We start from the raw sequence: 13,309 nt of genomic DNA on the forward strand, positions 1-13,309 counted from the left end.
ATCCACGGGCCCGAGCGTTAAAGAACTCCCATATATATTTACGGCATCATCATCTGCTTAGCAATGATAGAGCAGCAAAGGCAGAAGCAAGGCCGGAAGGGTCTGTGTGTGTGTGTGTGTGTGTGTGTGTGTCTGTGTGTGTCTGTGTGTGTAAAAGCATCCCAGAGTGCTTCACTGATAACCCACGCATTGCCTCCATCGAGGGAGCTGAAGTGCCTTGGATACAACATAGATCAACGAAGCCCCCGCCTACTCCCAGAGCGTGAGCATCATTGCGCTTCTTTGTGTTGCCTAGTTTACCTGCCCCCTTCTCTACTTCAGGGGACACTCCCGAGAAATGTGTCCTGTCTTGCCGCATATGTGGCAGAGGTCGCTTGCGTACGGCCGCGGCGACCTGGAGCGATCCCTGCCGCGCTCCTTAGAGCGGTCCCGCTTACGGTCATTTCCGCTGCTACGGTCATCCTTTTTTTCCAGTAACTGTCCTGCTCTCGCTCCAGCCTTGACATCAGCTTGCGGGAAACTTTAATAATGTGCAGGTAGTTGCACTGTGTTCCGCGTCCACACTTCCCCTCCAGGTCCTCCTTGCAGCAGGCGTCGGCGAAGTTGATGACAGGGCTCAGCTCAGGCAGAAGAATAATCTCGTTTAACTTCTTCGCCTTTAGTTCCCGCGCGATGTGGGAGGCGTCGGCGGGGTCTTCAAAGCGGATGTACACGTTCCCGAGGAGGTGGTCCCCAAGGTTGCTCACGACACGCAACTCCGCGATCCGGCCTAGTTCCATGAAGATGCGCCACGTTTCCTTGTAAAAGCGCTTAAAATGCCGCTTTAAATATTTGCGATCGAACTGGAAGTCCCATTGGCGATCCTGGATGTGCTCAATTGCCATCGGGTTCGGGTACATCATCGGAAAGAGAACGGTCGGAGACGCCGTTGGGCGCACATGGACCTTCGTGCAGTGATCCCCGTGGCGGCAGGCGCCCATCTTGGAAAAGAAAATGCAACGATCCTGGTACATGGCTCAAACAATAACAGAACCGCACCTCCGAGAAAAGATAGAAAAATTCTGAAGATGACTATATAGTTAAGTCCCTTTTTTTGGCGTTGTTGTTGCGTTCGCTTAAGTTCTAGCGCGTGCCGTCGCCGACTGGTGTAGCCGCCGATTCTCCGTACCTAATATATATATATTATCGCTTTTCCCTTTGGATGGGCGCCGCACTTTCTCTGCACACCCTCTCCCTCTCTAATGCCGTGTCGGTGGGGGAACGTCGATTACGCCGCGGCCGCTCCTCGCACTGTTGGTGTTGCCTGTCTGCCTACCTCCCCGTTTGTGGCGCGCGGGGGCGAAGTTTATATATATATGTATATATATGCAATAAAAAGTAGTAATAACAACAACAACAACAACAAGTGTGTGCGGAGAGTTCACAGGTGTTGCTGGTTTGCTTCGTTGGCGTGTGTTAGCTCGCAGGTGTTGACTAGCGGGGAAATTGGGGTTTGTGTGGGAAAGGAATGAGGGAAGAGGAAATCGCAGAGGGCCACGCGGGACGCCACGCCCACCGCCGAGAAGGTAGGCGTGCAGCGAGGCAGAAGAGAGAAAAAAAAAGACAAGGAGAAAAAAAGAAGAACGAAGGAAAAATAGAAAGACGTACTTCTCCTTCTTGTCACTTCCTTCACTTGGCACTTTACTTCACTTACCCGGAGAGCGCTGCCGCGTCTCCGTCCGTCACCGCATCGACCGCCTTCCTTCGCTAAGACGCTTATTCTGCGGAGGCAACTCACAAGAAACAGAGGCAGCAACGCAAAACAAAAAGTGGGAGGAGCGGAGTGAGAGGGCAAGTGGGCCACAAAAAAAAGCAAATAAAAAATAATAATAGTAGTAATAATAAAGACTACCTGGAATGTTTGAGGCCGAGCAGCCTCAAGAGTCATCGCCCGCCACCTTTCCGACGCATCTTCCTCTCTCCCTTACTCTATCGCGCGCTCTCTCTCTCTCTCTCAGAAGGTGCATGCATTCATGCATGCGTGTTTCCCCAGCCTCCTTTTCCGCGCCACACCCCCTGCAGAGAAAACTGCGTACGGCGTGTGTTGGAGGTAGGAGTACAGGGAAGTGGAAACACAACAACGACAACGGCCTCTATGAAACGCTCCCAAGCACTCTCACTCGTCGTATGACACCACAGAGAGCTCAGCTTCGGAGTCAACAAGGGCATCATGATCATCGGCGTGCGTGTACAACGGCGCCGCCGCGTCACTGCATTCTGTGACGGCGTCCACACGACGCATCACATCGCTGGAGACGACATTACGGTCGTATGAAAACCCCGAGCGCGGGCAAAGTGTGTGACCGTAACTGACGTGGCGACCCAGTGTTTTCAGAGCACTGCGTAGCGCGGTGTCGACAAGGGCGTGGAGGCGTTGCCGCTTAGGCTCCAGTCGCTTGGTGCAGCGAAAGAAGTCCTGCACCGCCAAACGCGCCGGCTGCAGCGCCGCCATCGTCTTTGTGTGCCACCAATCTGCCTCCATCGCCTCCAGCGCTGCATCACACTGACACCAGATGTACGGCACGTCACAGAACGTCGCACACGACCGCGTGTAGCAGCGGGTCGCGGCACAACCCTCACTCTTCCCCAACATAAGAACGGGGTCCTGCTCCCGTGTTGAGGGCCTTCCTGCGACGGCACACAAGAGACGCCCGGTGTGGCCGTGCACCACCGTCACAAGCGAATACGCCGCGGCGCACAACATAACCTCTGAAAACTCAAGCGCCTCCACGAGCCGGCGGAACACCGCGTCCTTCACACAATCTTGTTTGCTGCCGTCAAATACATAAAGCACAAGTTCCTTGCCCGATGACTCATGCACCATGGCACAGACCTCTCCAGCGGTGCACCTACGCGTGCTCTCCCTCACAGCTTGCCCCCGTCGCTTTGGCAGGGCAAGCCCTTCCAACGCCTTTCCAAGCTGCGCAGAGGCAAGCCATGCGTCGCGGTCATCCGCGCGCAGCCTCCCCGTCTTACTCGCACCACTATTACCGGAGGAGAGTGCGGTGCAGCAGCGCTCATGTAGCCGAATGTCCTCCGTCGCCGTGAAGTTAAACAGCATTCCACATAGGCCACAGGTCATCACTCCACCTGCATTGCGTTGGCCAAAGTCTAAAGAAGTTTGCACCGCGGCCTGCGGGTGTCGGGCGGCAAGTTGCGTCCGCCGCGGTGTGTCCGAGGAGCGCAACGAAGTGGGAGAAAAACTCGCTGCGCCGCCGCCGATCTTCTTCTTCGCGTCTGCCTGTGAAGCTGCGACGCGGGCAGAATCGCCAGACACAGCCCGAGCAAGCGTTGCTTTGCTTGTTGCTAACGCCAGTGGCGGGGAACCGTCTCTATCGTGGTATTCCGACTCCAAAGCAGCAGCAACCGCCGGCGCGGCCGCCCTTTCCTTTGGAAGGAATTCGAGGAGGCTCCGCTGGCGCTTCATTGCTGTGTGGTGGCGATTTTGTTAGTGCTTGTGTGTCTCTTTCCCCCCTTCATGCGCCTACGCGAGGAGGGAAGGCGCAAGACAACAGCGAATGTCCTTGCAACCAGCAGTCGAGCAGAGGCAACGGAAAGTGAAATGAAGCGCGTGTGCGCAGCCAGAAGAGAGTACAAGAAAAGAAAATAAAAAAGTCTCCTGCAAAAAAAAGAAGAAGAAGAAGAGATAAAGACTTATCTTCACTCTACAGTTGAAGTTCAATATTAAATGGCGTGAATGTCTCTCCTGAACAGGAGGAGAAGCTACACGCACGCACACATACAGAGAGAGAGAGAGGAGCGGAGAGGCAGGCATGCGCCTCTCGCCACCTTTCAGCGTAGCTGCTTGAGAACAACTTCACGGTACTCGCCGAAGTCCCCGTCGAAGCGCTTGATGCTATTGTCGGCGCACACGTACATCTCATCACAGAGCGAAGTAATAAAATGCTCGTCGTGGGAAATCACTAGGAGACCGCCCTTGTACTCCAACAAGGCCTCAATGAGTGCATCCAGCGTGTCAATGTCAAGGTGATTGGTGGGCTCATCCAGCAGGAGCAGGTGCGGACGCGTGAAGGTGATCCAGGCCAGCACAACGCGTGACTTTTGACCGCCAGAGAGCGTGTAAATAGGCTGCAGCGCCTTATCGCCGCTGAGGCCGAGAGAGCCAAGGTGGGCGCGCAGTTGCTGGTCCTCCACGTGTGGAAACTTGGAGCGCATAAACTCAATAGACGACAGCTGCGGTGAGAGGGCCTCCAGGTGGTGCTGCGCAAAGTGCGCCACACGAATTTTTTTGTTGCGCACAACGTGTCCCTGGCGCGGCTCCAGCTTGCCGTAGCACACGTTCATGAACGTTGACTTCCCCGCCCCGTTGGCCCCCAAAAGACCCACGCGGGAGTTTTCATCGAGGCCAAAGTTGACGTCACGGAAAATCGTCTGGCCTGGCTTATACCCAAATTCACAGTCCACCATCTGCAAGTAGGCACCAGACACCATCTCAGGCTCGGGGAATTTGAAGGAAAACTGTGGATCGAACTTCACTGCCGCCACAACCTCCATGCGTTCAAGCATCTTAATGCGGGATTGAGCCATCTTGGCACGATTCGCGTTGTAGCGGAAGCGGTCTATAAACTTTTGCATGTGTGCCCGTTGCCGCTCCTGCGCCTCGTGGTTCTTTTGCTGTTGTCGCAGCTGCTCCACCCGCGTCAACTCAAACTGCTCGTAGTTGCCTGTGTAGTAGCGCAGCTGCCTTTCGTCGAGATGGATAATCTCCTGGCAGACGTTATTCAAGAAGGAGCGGGAGTGCGACACCACAACCAGCGTGCCGCGCCAGTCTTTGAGAAACTGCTCCAGCCACAAAACGGCGAAGAGGTCCAAGTGGTTCGTCGGCTCATCCAAGAGGAGGATGTCCGGCTCCACAAATAATGCGCGTGCCAACGCCACACGCATACGCCAACCACCTGAAAGATTCTTCGTGGGGGACGTCATCATCTCTCGCGAGAAGCTCAAACCATTCAAAATGGACGCCGCACGGGCCTCAGCACTGTGAGCCTCAATCGCATCCAGGCGTTCATAGACGTCCTTTAGCCGCGTGCTCGCCTCATCGTCGTTTTGCTTTAGCAGTTCCTGCTCTTCGCGTAGCAGCTGCTCGCGCTCAACGTCCGCGGCAAGAATGACCTGCAATGGGGTTTCGTTGCCTGCCACCACCTCCTGCTCCACATGCAAAATCTGCACAAAGGGACTCACGCCCTCCAACTCCCGTTCGGTGAGCGCGCGCAGGAGGGTCGTCTTACCCGTACCGTTTCGCCCAATAAGACCATACTTGTGACCAGTCAAAATTGTGAGATCTGTGTTGTCGAGTAAAACGTGCTTGCCCATGTGAATGTGAATATTTTCGCAGCGAATGTCACAGGAGTGGGATCCTCCCTCGTTCTTGTGGTGCAGTTTCACGATGGCTGTGGTATTGGCAATGCCTCGCTTGCGCAAGAATTCCTCGTACTCCTCAGCCATGATGGATTTCTTCTCCTCCTCCTTTCTTTTTCGGCGGGTCTCCTTCGCCGCGCTGCGCTTCGTCTCCCACGTCCAATCCGCATTCGTATTTACCACTGCAACCTTGCCAACGTTATTTATCATCGTCGCTTTCTTCAGGCTCTCCTCGTACTGCCGCCCAATACTGACCGCGTTCACCAGACGACTGACGTCCTCCTTTGGCTTCTGCGCCAGCCCCTTTGCCTCCATCTCACCGCAGATCGCCTCCACGGCCCTATTCACGGCTGCTTCAGTGGGGCAGACGGCGAATTCGGCGAGGTAGAGCTTGAGTGTGTGACGAATGGTCTCCTCCGGCAGGTACGATGCGGGGTTCATCTGCCCCTCGAGCATCTTCAACAGGTACTCGAGGACGCAGTCGTCCAGTTGCCGCAGCCCCACTTCTGGCACATTGTCCTGAAAAACCCGCACAACCGCCGGATGGCGGGCGTCAAGTATAGCCTTCACCTGCGCCAGGTCCATGGCAAACTGATTTTGACAGGCACCGTGGTCCCTTCCTTAGCTCGTTGTTAACTTCTTCTATAGAGCCAGCGGCAAAGACACGGCGCAAACGGAGAGAAAGGCGACTGAGAGGCAACTCGCATGCGCCAATACACAAACAAAAACAAAAGAAAAGAGAGGGAAAAAAAAAAAAGAGGGATGAGCCCTCCAGATATCCGCATGAGCCCGGCTTTCACATGTCTGCTCTCACTCTCCGCCCCCTCCAGAGGTGTCACAGGAGGAGCAACAACAGCGGCACCGACAACAAGTACCCCCCACTCTACATTTTCATAGTCAAGCCACGCTTTTCCAGCTCCGTCGTCCACTGTTCCTTCTCTCTAGAGTACAACTCCAGCAGTGCTCGGTGCCGCGCTTGAACCGACTCAAAATTTGACACTCGTTCAAGCTCTTGCCGCTCATCTTCGGCGGCGCCACCTGCCACGCGTTTACCACTTTTACCAGAAGACATCTGCAGCCGAGCACAAGCGCGCGCCTCCTCGTCCACCAGCCGCAGGCGTTCCTCTTGTACCACCTGGTCACGGATCGTAGCAAAGATATGCTCCGGCAAGTTGTCCCGACGCTTGCTAACATCGTGCATAGCCCCAAACTTGCCGCCTGGACGTACCCCTGAGATGTAGGAGTCACGGTCCTTACCGGTGGGGTGGTAGCGCATCCTTCCTTGCTGCCACTTTGGCTCCTGACCCAGAATGGAGAACAGAAAGAAGGAGGAGGGGGAGAAAGCAAAAGAATGCGGAGTAAGGCATTAGCAGGGAGAAGCCCCAATAGAGGCAAAGAAATTGACCCCACACCGCACACAGACAGACACAGAGAGAGAGACACACATAGAGACATAGAGTTTCAATGCATGCAGTAAATAATGGAATAATCATTTCAGTTCACTTATGCGTTTCACACGGAGAAGCTGCGGAGCCCAAGAAGGAGGTGGGGGAAAAAGAGTAGAGGGGGAGAGACAAGGAAAGAAGTGGAAAACAAAAAATTATTTGTACATCACTTTTTCTTTCCGTTCTTTACCCCGCCACTTTTGGCGCGTTGCAGTTGCCTCAGTCCAGGATGGAGCTGCGGCACAACTTTGCAAAGCTTCAGTGCATCGCACTCGTCAAGGTCAGCGTAGTAGTTTGGCACCTTCTCCACTACCTCAAAGCCAAAACTCTCGTAAAACTTCATCGCTGCAGATCCCACCTGCACATGCAGCGTTACCTCTCGGATGCAGAACTTGGTTTCGTTCGCCACATTCCTCAAGATGGTGTCGAGCAGGCGGCTACCAATGCCCAGCCGGCGGTATGGCGCAAGCACGGCAATAGTCATAACGTACAAGCTGTACTCATTTTCTTTTGATGTGCTCTCCAGACGACACGTGCAGCTACCAACAAGCATATCATAATAGAACGCGACTTGATTGTACTGATGGGTGCACGGCCGCACGTAAGTATCATAGTAGGAGTCCGAGTACTTGACGGCAAGACAGTACTGATCTAGGACGCGAACACGCTCAACCACGCGCGGGTCGTCAAGTGCTCGTATCTGCAGTCCCTCGATAGGGGGCAGCTCCTTACCCGCATAGCTACTTTGATTCACCGTGGCGTTATTGGCGATGACCATAACCTTTTTTCTTTTTTATCCTTCGTTTTTCTTTTTCTTTCACTTCCTCTTTCAGTTATGCTTCGGTAGTTTTTCTTAACCCTGCTCCCTTTGTTTGCTTGTGGTGGTTGCTGTGTGCCATTTAAAGAGGGATGTGAGAAGTCAGGGAAAATGTCACACAAGCGGCGTTTCTGTTTTGTTCTTCTTGCGTGTCGCCCATCCGCGGGAGCAGCGAAACCGGAGACCGCACGGGAGGCGCCGCGCGAGGGCCGCAGCGGGGCGGAAAAGGCCACCGACACCCCACCCCACCACCAGCGGTGAAGAAGTGCACAGCGAAGCACGCCAGCCACACGTGGGGAAAGTGCGAGGCAGTGAATCCCAGCAAAACGGCACCACCCGCGCCGCGAGGACGCAACAACGTTGGCGGTTGCCGCCCAAGCCCTCGCAGCTCTCCCTCTTCATCCGACTCAGTCACACACACACACACACAAACACTCCCTTGCGTTGTGCGCCGCAATGATGCGGCAGCTTCACTCGACAGCGCCGCCACGGAAGAGCAACTTCGCCGTGAGCCCCAACAATTTGCACCGCCGCCCTTGATTCCTACTCGGTTGTCATAACGCTCGCCTCATCAAGGGACTGACGCAGCTGGTTGAGAACATGATCCTCTTCCACTCGTCGAGCATCCTCCGCCATCTCAGCATACAACCAGTTCTTTAGTTCAACCGCAAGTTTTCCAATGTCCGTGGCGAGTGGTCCAACGTGGCGATTCGGCGTATCCTCCTTCACCTCGGCGTGGGCAGCGCTATGAGGCATGCCGCGAGTATCCACACCGGTGGCGGCAACGGCTTCACCATCCACGATGACCGCTTGTATCTCTACTTCCGTGTCATCTAACTGCGTCTCTTTCTGCACGGGGCGCAACGCCAGTGGTGGAGGCGGAGTCCGGTTCGTCGCTGATGCTTGCGAGACAGTTGCAGTCACAGTGGAGGCTATTTGTCGCTGCGCGCGCCGCAGCTGTTGACGCAAGTCGGCTATTTGGGCCTCATACACGGCCTTCAGGCGCTCGTTTTCCACCGCCATCGCATCCACGGTATTGTGCGAGTGCCTGTCAACCACACGAGCGCCGCGTTTAATTTTATCAAGACGCTCTTTCAACTTTTTTTCGTTATCTTCAGCTGAACTCAACAGCAACCGCAGCCTGTTCATCTCGTCAAGCTGGGACGTGATCACGCGTCTGGCCTCCTTCAATTGATCTCCAACCGTCTTATGGCGCGTGCGAAGATACTCATTTTCCTTCCGCAGCTCTTCTAGTAGCACCTCCGTTTCGTGCAGCTTACGCTCCAGAGAATGTGCTGGTGCTGGTGCTGGTACTGGTACTACTGCAGCAGCATTTGCTTTCGCTTCCATAACCGATGTCGGCCTCGCCTTCAACCCTTTTCCACTCCTTTCAACTCTCGACTTCACAAACGCCGTCTCCCGTGACAGCTGCGGATTCATTTTACCCTGCTTTTTCTGCTCTTGCTGTCTCAGAGACTCGTGCTGTGGTGGAAGATTGTCGCTGTTGCTGTGGCCGTCTTCGGACAAAGCCGGAATGTCTGCAGCGGCATTTTCTGGCGCTACACCCGTTCTTGTCGAAGGGCATCTGGGAGCAACTTTCTTCGAGGGCATGGGGCCCCCCACGCTGCCGGCAACGCCGCGTTGCGGGCGATCAGGCTCAGTGGTTAAGCAGCCTTCTGTTGGGGTTGCAGGGAGCGCAGGCAGTGGCGCCGCCTTGCTCGCGGGGGGGAAGCACGCCGCTGACAGCTCTAGTGGTGGCCGTGTTGTTGTCGATTGCCGCATTGCATTCGAGGCAGGCGGCTGCGACGCCTCGGCGCGCAGGAGCGGCACCCCGTCCAAGGAGAGCACAGCGGTCTGCAGGCGCGCCACAAGGGCTCTATACCCGTTCATGTTTGCCACCGGGTTCTCTCGCAGGGAAAGCATCTCCAACGATGGCGTGGACGCCAAAAAGTGAAGCTCGTTCGCGTTGTCTATTAAGTTGTGGTCAAGACTCAGGAGACGCAGTTGCGCCATGCTCTCAAGTCCAACTGTCGTCACAATACGGTTCCCTTCCGCACGGAGAACCTGCAGTGGCTGCGAGCGTGAGAGTCGCATCAGATTCTGAAGACGATTGTAACTCACGTTCAGGTCACGCAAGTGGGGCAGGCAGCCGATGCCCTCAAGCGACCGCAGATTGTTGTGCGACACATCCAGTTCCGTGATTGTGAGAGGGAGACAGCCGATCCCGGCAAGCTTATTATGGCTCGCGTTGAGCCGCGTCAGGGCCGTCAGTGCATCGAGCTGCTGCAGCTGCTCAATTTGGTTGTGGGAGAGGTCGAAGGAGGTGACGAGGGCGAGCATCTCCCTGTCCTCTCGGGTCAAGAAGACCGCGGCGAGGTCAATTTCCTTGATGTTTTTGCTCCGCCCAGACACGTGCATCTCCGCCGCGGAGGCCGCCGGCTGGACAACGGAGTACATCACCTACGAGCTCAGCCCCCCGCCCCCGAAGCGCGCATGAACTTTTTGTTTTTACTCGTGTTTTTGTTGTTGTTGTTTTTATTCATATTTTGTTTTCAAACGCAAAAAAGAAAAGAAAAACAACAACAAGGCAAAAAGAGAGCATGACAGGTACGCCGACGCCAACGCACGGAGCAGTCAGCCAGTTGCCCAAGCAATTACCTTCACTCTTTCGTCTGCTCTTCGCTTCCCCCGCCTCCGCCCTCCCGGTAAAAAGAACGTCAGCACCCACGACTCAAGGACGCAAAAGAGGAGGATGAGGCCGCGGCCCTAGTTGGTCCAGCTCACGCACGCCCGCCCGCCCGCCCGCAATCCTCGTATCACCCTCTTCCGTGTTTTTTTTCATCTCTATGATGGCGTTTATATGATCCACTTCGATACACACTGGCATCAAGTTTAATCATCTATAGGCGTCTGTCTACACCGGTGTCGCGGACGCCAAAAGGGCCGAAAGGTTACGCGCAAACGGTATCGCGGCGTCTTGCTCGCCGACACGTCGCACCTTCGCCGGCGTCGCGGAAACATCTTTCGTTGACGGGCTGCTTAGGGTGTAGGGCGGCCGCGAGTCCGCCCGGACAAACCACACCTCATCTTGCTCATACTCCATTTGCTCCAACAGACGATTTTTTATCACCTCCTTCGATGCACTCGTACGGGCACTTTTCTGCGGACGCCGCACCGGCGCCTGCAACTCCTTCCGCAGCTCCTTAAGTTCCCTCTGCAGCCTGTCCCTGTCTTGGGTGACGCTCAGGACAAGCGTTTGCATCGCCTCGCACACGTCATGGGCTCCTGCGGCTGGCTCCGACGCCGCGTAGAACGTGTCTTCTGCACCCTGCTGCATCAAAACCGCAGATTCCTCCTCGGCGCGGGCGTACCACGACTGGCGCCGCGTCAAAAGTTGTTCAACTTCTTCGGTTGTCTCCGCCTCGGCGATGCCAAAAGACGTACGCTCCGCCTCATGTATTGCAGCACAGAGTGACTTCCACTTCACCTCGCGCTCAATGGCCTTCGTTGCAAAACGACGAAGGTGAGTCTCTAGCTGGTGAACCCGCTGTCGCAGATTCTTCTCATTTGTGTGCAGCTCAGCTAGTTGCTGCTCAAATTGCCTCTGCCGCCTCTCCATCTCCGCCGCCAACTTGACCCCCTCCACGCTTGCGACGGACGTCGCGGCACCGGGCGACAATGGCGCGGGAGACGCCCCCTGCATGACCCGCATTTGCTTCGCTGTCGTATTCGGCGTTGACTGCAACTCTGCGGCTGCCTCAGTAATCCAGTTGTAGCTGCTTCCAGTAGCAGTTCTACTGCGTTGGTTGCAATTATCGTCGTCGTCGTCGTCGCCGCCGTTGCCTTCCAGCCGCTGCCACCCCACGGCGGCCAGGTCGCACGCTGTCACGAGACGTGTCTCTATCACGTGATACGCCGAGACAATGAGCCAAAGCCATCTCTGTGCATCGTGCCGCCTCCGTGGAGAATCCCGCAGGGCGTCCAAAAGGACGCCGTGCAGCGACGTGGCAGTTTCAAGTACATTGACGAGCTCACCTGTTTCTGTGTCCACCACATCTTTCAACAACTCCGCCGCAAAGGATCCCGAAGCAGGGGTCGAACCGCAACGTTCCTCTCTCGTCCTTTGAAGGATACGGCGTAGACACATCAGCTCCTCCTCTAGCATCGCCACCCGCCGTTGCTCCTCCTCCAGCTCTTGCATAGAGGCATTCTTTTCGTCAGACATGGACAAGGATAAGTTGACCGACGCCCCTGCGCGCGACTTCGCCAGTTGCGAGAGCAACTCCATTCTCTGTCCCTTAAGCTTTTCACATTCCTCCGACTTGGCAATGAGGGCCTGTTGAAGCTCCACCTCACGTTCCACTACGGATGCGCCCGGGAGGGTCCGTTCCCCTCTGGTCGCCTGGCTACTCCTGCTACTGGTACTGCAGCTGCGAGCCTTCTCAGTGACCTCCCCGCTCACAGTGTCTTCGTGGTTGCTCCCTCGCTTCCTCTTGTCCTGGTGGAGCGGCTGACGCGTGCGCCGCCTGCTAGCCAGCGCGTCGTTGGGTGCGTGCACCGGTTGCCCTGCCTTGTCCTCTGCGATCCGCGACTCCAGTGACGTGGCAGCCGTGTCAAAACTTAACTGCCGCTCGAACCGTTCCCCGTCATCCTCCTCGGAGACCTCCAACGAGGACGCCGCGACGCTCCCTTCTCTCCGCTGTGTCTGTCTGGAAGCAGGCCGACGTTTTCGCGCCATGGTGGCGTTGCGAATTGGCTCCTGCAGCTGCGGCGGCACGGCGGTAAGGGGCAAGGCACCACCCACCACAAGAGCCGCAATGGAGTCAATAGACTGCAGAAATTCTGTGAGTTGTTCCGACACGTCCGTTGCGAATTCCGCAGAGAAGTCGGTGCGTTTTGTCAAGTGGTAGAGAAAGTAGAAGAGAACCAGGGCCGAGAACCCCTTCTCCGCATCGCCGTGCTGAATCGCGGCCTGATCCAGCAGGTTGGGTGGAATGCCCACATCGTCCAGCGCGGAGCGCAAGGCCGCCCAATTTACCTGAGTGCGTTGCGAGGGAGTGTGCGTCTGTGGCGAGGCAGTGCGGATGCGCAGGTCCGGAAACACCAAGTTAAAAAGTCCGCACAGAACGACGCCATCGGCAAGGTCCGTGTAGTCCTTCAGCCGGCAAGAGGAGTATCGCTCAGCGAAGGCAAAGAGCTCGCGCCGGCCAATGAGAACACTCATTTCTCGTATTGTGTTTTTTTTTGGATTGGGTTTGCTATTTCTACTTATCTATAGCGTTCCTTCACCTTTTCGTCGTCTAGAGCTGTAGCTGTGGATGTGGATAGCGATGTCCCCGCGTACCTGTCGCCGCCGCGCGCTTAGGAACAGTTGAGCTCAGGCCAAGTTCCTCAGAAACCTGGAATCACAGCAGCGACACGCACGGCAGCGTCCAACACGACTCAGGCACGCCACCTACATGTGGAGCGGCAGCGTTGGTGCGAGTGTTCGCGACCACGGCGACAAAGAAAGAGGCAAAAAAAAAAAACAAGAAGAAAAATGCCGGCACGAAAGGGAAAAAAAAAGGAAACAGTACGACAGATGTCCTGCAATATATCCTGAGTCTGTCTGTGTGATTCAGGCGTCTCA

The 13,309-nt window shown here is 55.8% G+C and overlaps 7 protein-coding genes across 7 annotated transcripts, besides 18 other annotated features; all 7 read right to left on the reverse strand.

Moving 5' to 3' along the window:
- Nucleotides 1–103: 103 nt before the first annotated feature.
- Nucleotides 104–152: a microsatellite.
- Nucleotides 153–317: 165 nt separating this feature from the next.
- On the reverse strand, nt 318–1,013 carry Tco025E_03237 (U2 splicing auxiliary factor; the record flags this gene model as incomplete). The annotated part of the gene is made up of 1 exon (XM_029370157.1): nt 318–1,013. One exon carries the CDS (start codon nt 1,011–1,013, stop codon nt 318–320), a length of 696 nt encoding a protein of 231 aa, XP_029229681.1.
- Nucleotides 1,014–1,346: 333 nt separating this feature from the next.
- Nucleotides 1,347–1,367: a microsatellite.
- A 15-nt stretch (nt 1,368–1,382) lies between these two features.
- Nucleotides 1,383–1,405: a microsatellite.
- Nucleotides 1,406–1,645: 240 nt separating this feature from the next.
- Nucleotides 1,646–1,691: a microsatellite.
- A 152-nt stretch (nt 1,692–1,843) lies between these two features.
- Nucleotides 1,844–1,854: a sequence feature (A-rich).
- Nucleotides 1,855–1,884: a microsatellite.
- A 70-nt stretch (nt 1,885–1,954) lies between these two features.
- Nucleotides 1,955–1,995: a microsatellite.
- A 6-nt stretch (nt 1,996–2,001) lies between these two features.
- Nucleotides 2,002–2,023: a microsatellite.
- A 132-nt stretch (nt 2,024–2,155) lies between these two features.
- Nucleotides 2,156–3,466, reverse strand: Tco025E_03238 (uncharacterized protein; the record flags this gene model as incomplete). The annotated part of the gene is made up of 1 exon (XM_029370158.1): nt 2,156–3,466. One exon carries the CDS (start codon nt 3,464–3,466, stop codon nt 2,156–2,158), a length of 1,311 nt encoding a protein of 436 aa, XP_029229682.1.
- A 196-nt stretch (nt 3,467–3,662) lies between these two features.
- Nucleotides 3,663–3,692: a sequence feature (GA-rich).
- A 90-nt stretch (nt 3,693–3,782) lies between these two features.
- Nucleotides 3,783–3,806: a microsatellite.
- A 25-nt stretch (nt 3,807–3,831) lies between these two features.
- On the reverse strand, nt 3,832–6,003 carry Tco025E_03239 (ATP-binding cassette protein subfamily F, member 1; the record flags this gene model as incomplete). Its single annotated transcript, XM_029370159.1, has 1 exon — nt 3,832–6,003. One exon carries the CDS (start codon nt 6,001–6,003, stop codon nt 3,832–3,834), a length of 2,172 nt encoding a protein of 723 aa, XP_029229683.1.
- A 126-nt stretch (nt 6,004–6,129) lies between these two features.
- Nucleotides 6,130–6,175: a sequence feature (A-rich).
- A 126-nt stretch (nt 6,176–6,301) lies between these two features.
- Tco025E_03240 (uncharacterized protein) lies at nt 6,302–6,694 on the reverse strand (the record flags this gene model as incomplete). Its single annotated transcript, XM_029370160.1, has 1 exon — nt 6,302–6,694. One exon carries the CDS (start codon nt 6,692–6,694, stop codon nt 6,302–6,304), a length of 393 nt encoding a protein of 130 aa, XP_029229684.1.
- A 131-nt stretch (nt 6,695–6,825) lies between these two features.
- Nucleotides 6,826–6,872: a microsatellite.
- A 157-nt stretch (nt 6,873–7,029) lies between these two features.
- Nucleotides 7,030–7,641, reverse strand: Tco025E_03241 (acetyltransferase; the record flags this gene model as incomplete). The annotated part of the gene is made up of 1 exon (XM_029370161.1): nt 7,030–7,641. The coding sequence occupies one exon, from the start codon at nt 7,639–7,641 to the stop codon at nt 7,030–7,032; it is 612 nt and encodes a 203-aa protein (XP_029229685.1).
- Nucleotides 7,642–7,646: 5 nt separating this feature from the next.
- Nucleotides 7,647–7,693: a microsatellite.
- A 399-nt stretch (nt 7,694–8,092) lies between these two features.
- Nucleotides 8,093–8,115: a microsatellite.
- Nucleotides 8,116–8,223: 108 nt separating this feature from the next.
- Tco025E_03242 (putative leucine-rich repeat protein (LRRP)) lies at nt 8,224–10,137 on the reverse strand (the record flags this gene model as incomplete). Its single annotated transcript, XM_029370162.1, has 1 exon — nt 8,224–10,137. The coding sequence occupies one exon, from the start codon at nt 10,135–10,137 to the stop codon at nt 8,224–8,226; it is 1,914 nt and encodes a 637-aa protein (XP_029229686.1).
- Nucleotides 10,138–10,179: 42 nt separating this feature from the next.
- Nucleotides 10,180–10,233: a microsatellite.
- Nucleotides 10,234–10,274: a sequence feature (A-rich).
- A 189-nt stretch (nt 10,275–10,463) lies between these two features.
- Nucleotides 10,464–10,486: a microsatellite.
- A 108-nt stretch (nt 10,487–10,594) lies between these two features.
- Nucleotides 10,595–12,904, reverse strand: Tco025E_03243 (62 kDa protein Tc-1; the record flags this gene model as incomplete). The annotated part of the gene is made up of 1 exon (XM_029370163.1): nt 10,595–12,904. The coding sequence occupies one exon, from the start codon at nt 12,902–12,904 to the stop codon at nt 10,595–10,597; it is 2,310 nt and encodes a 769-aa protein (XP_029229687.1).
- A 292-nt stretch (nt 12,905–13,196) lies between these two features.
- Nucleotides 13,197–13,220: a microsatellite.
- Nucleotides 13,221–13,309: the final 89 nt, after the last annotated feature.

The sequence above is a fragment of the Trypanosoma conorhini genome (assembly GCF_003719485.1).
Source record: "Trypanosoma conorhini strain 025E chromosome Unknown Tco_14.4_contig_00143, whole genome shotgun sequence".
In the NCBI taxonomy this organism is placed as follows: Eukaryota; Euglenozoa; class Kinetoplastea; order Trypanosomatida; family Trypanosomatidae; genus Trypanosoma; species Trypanosoma conorhini.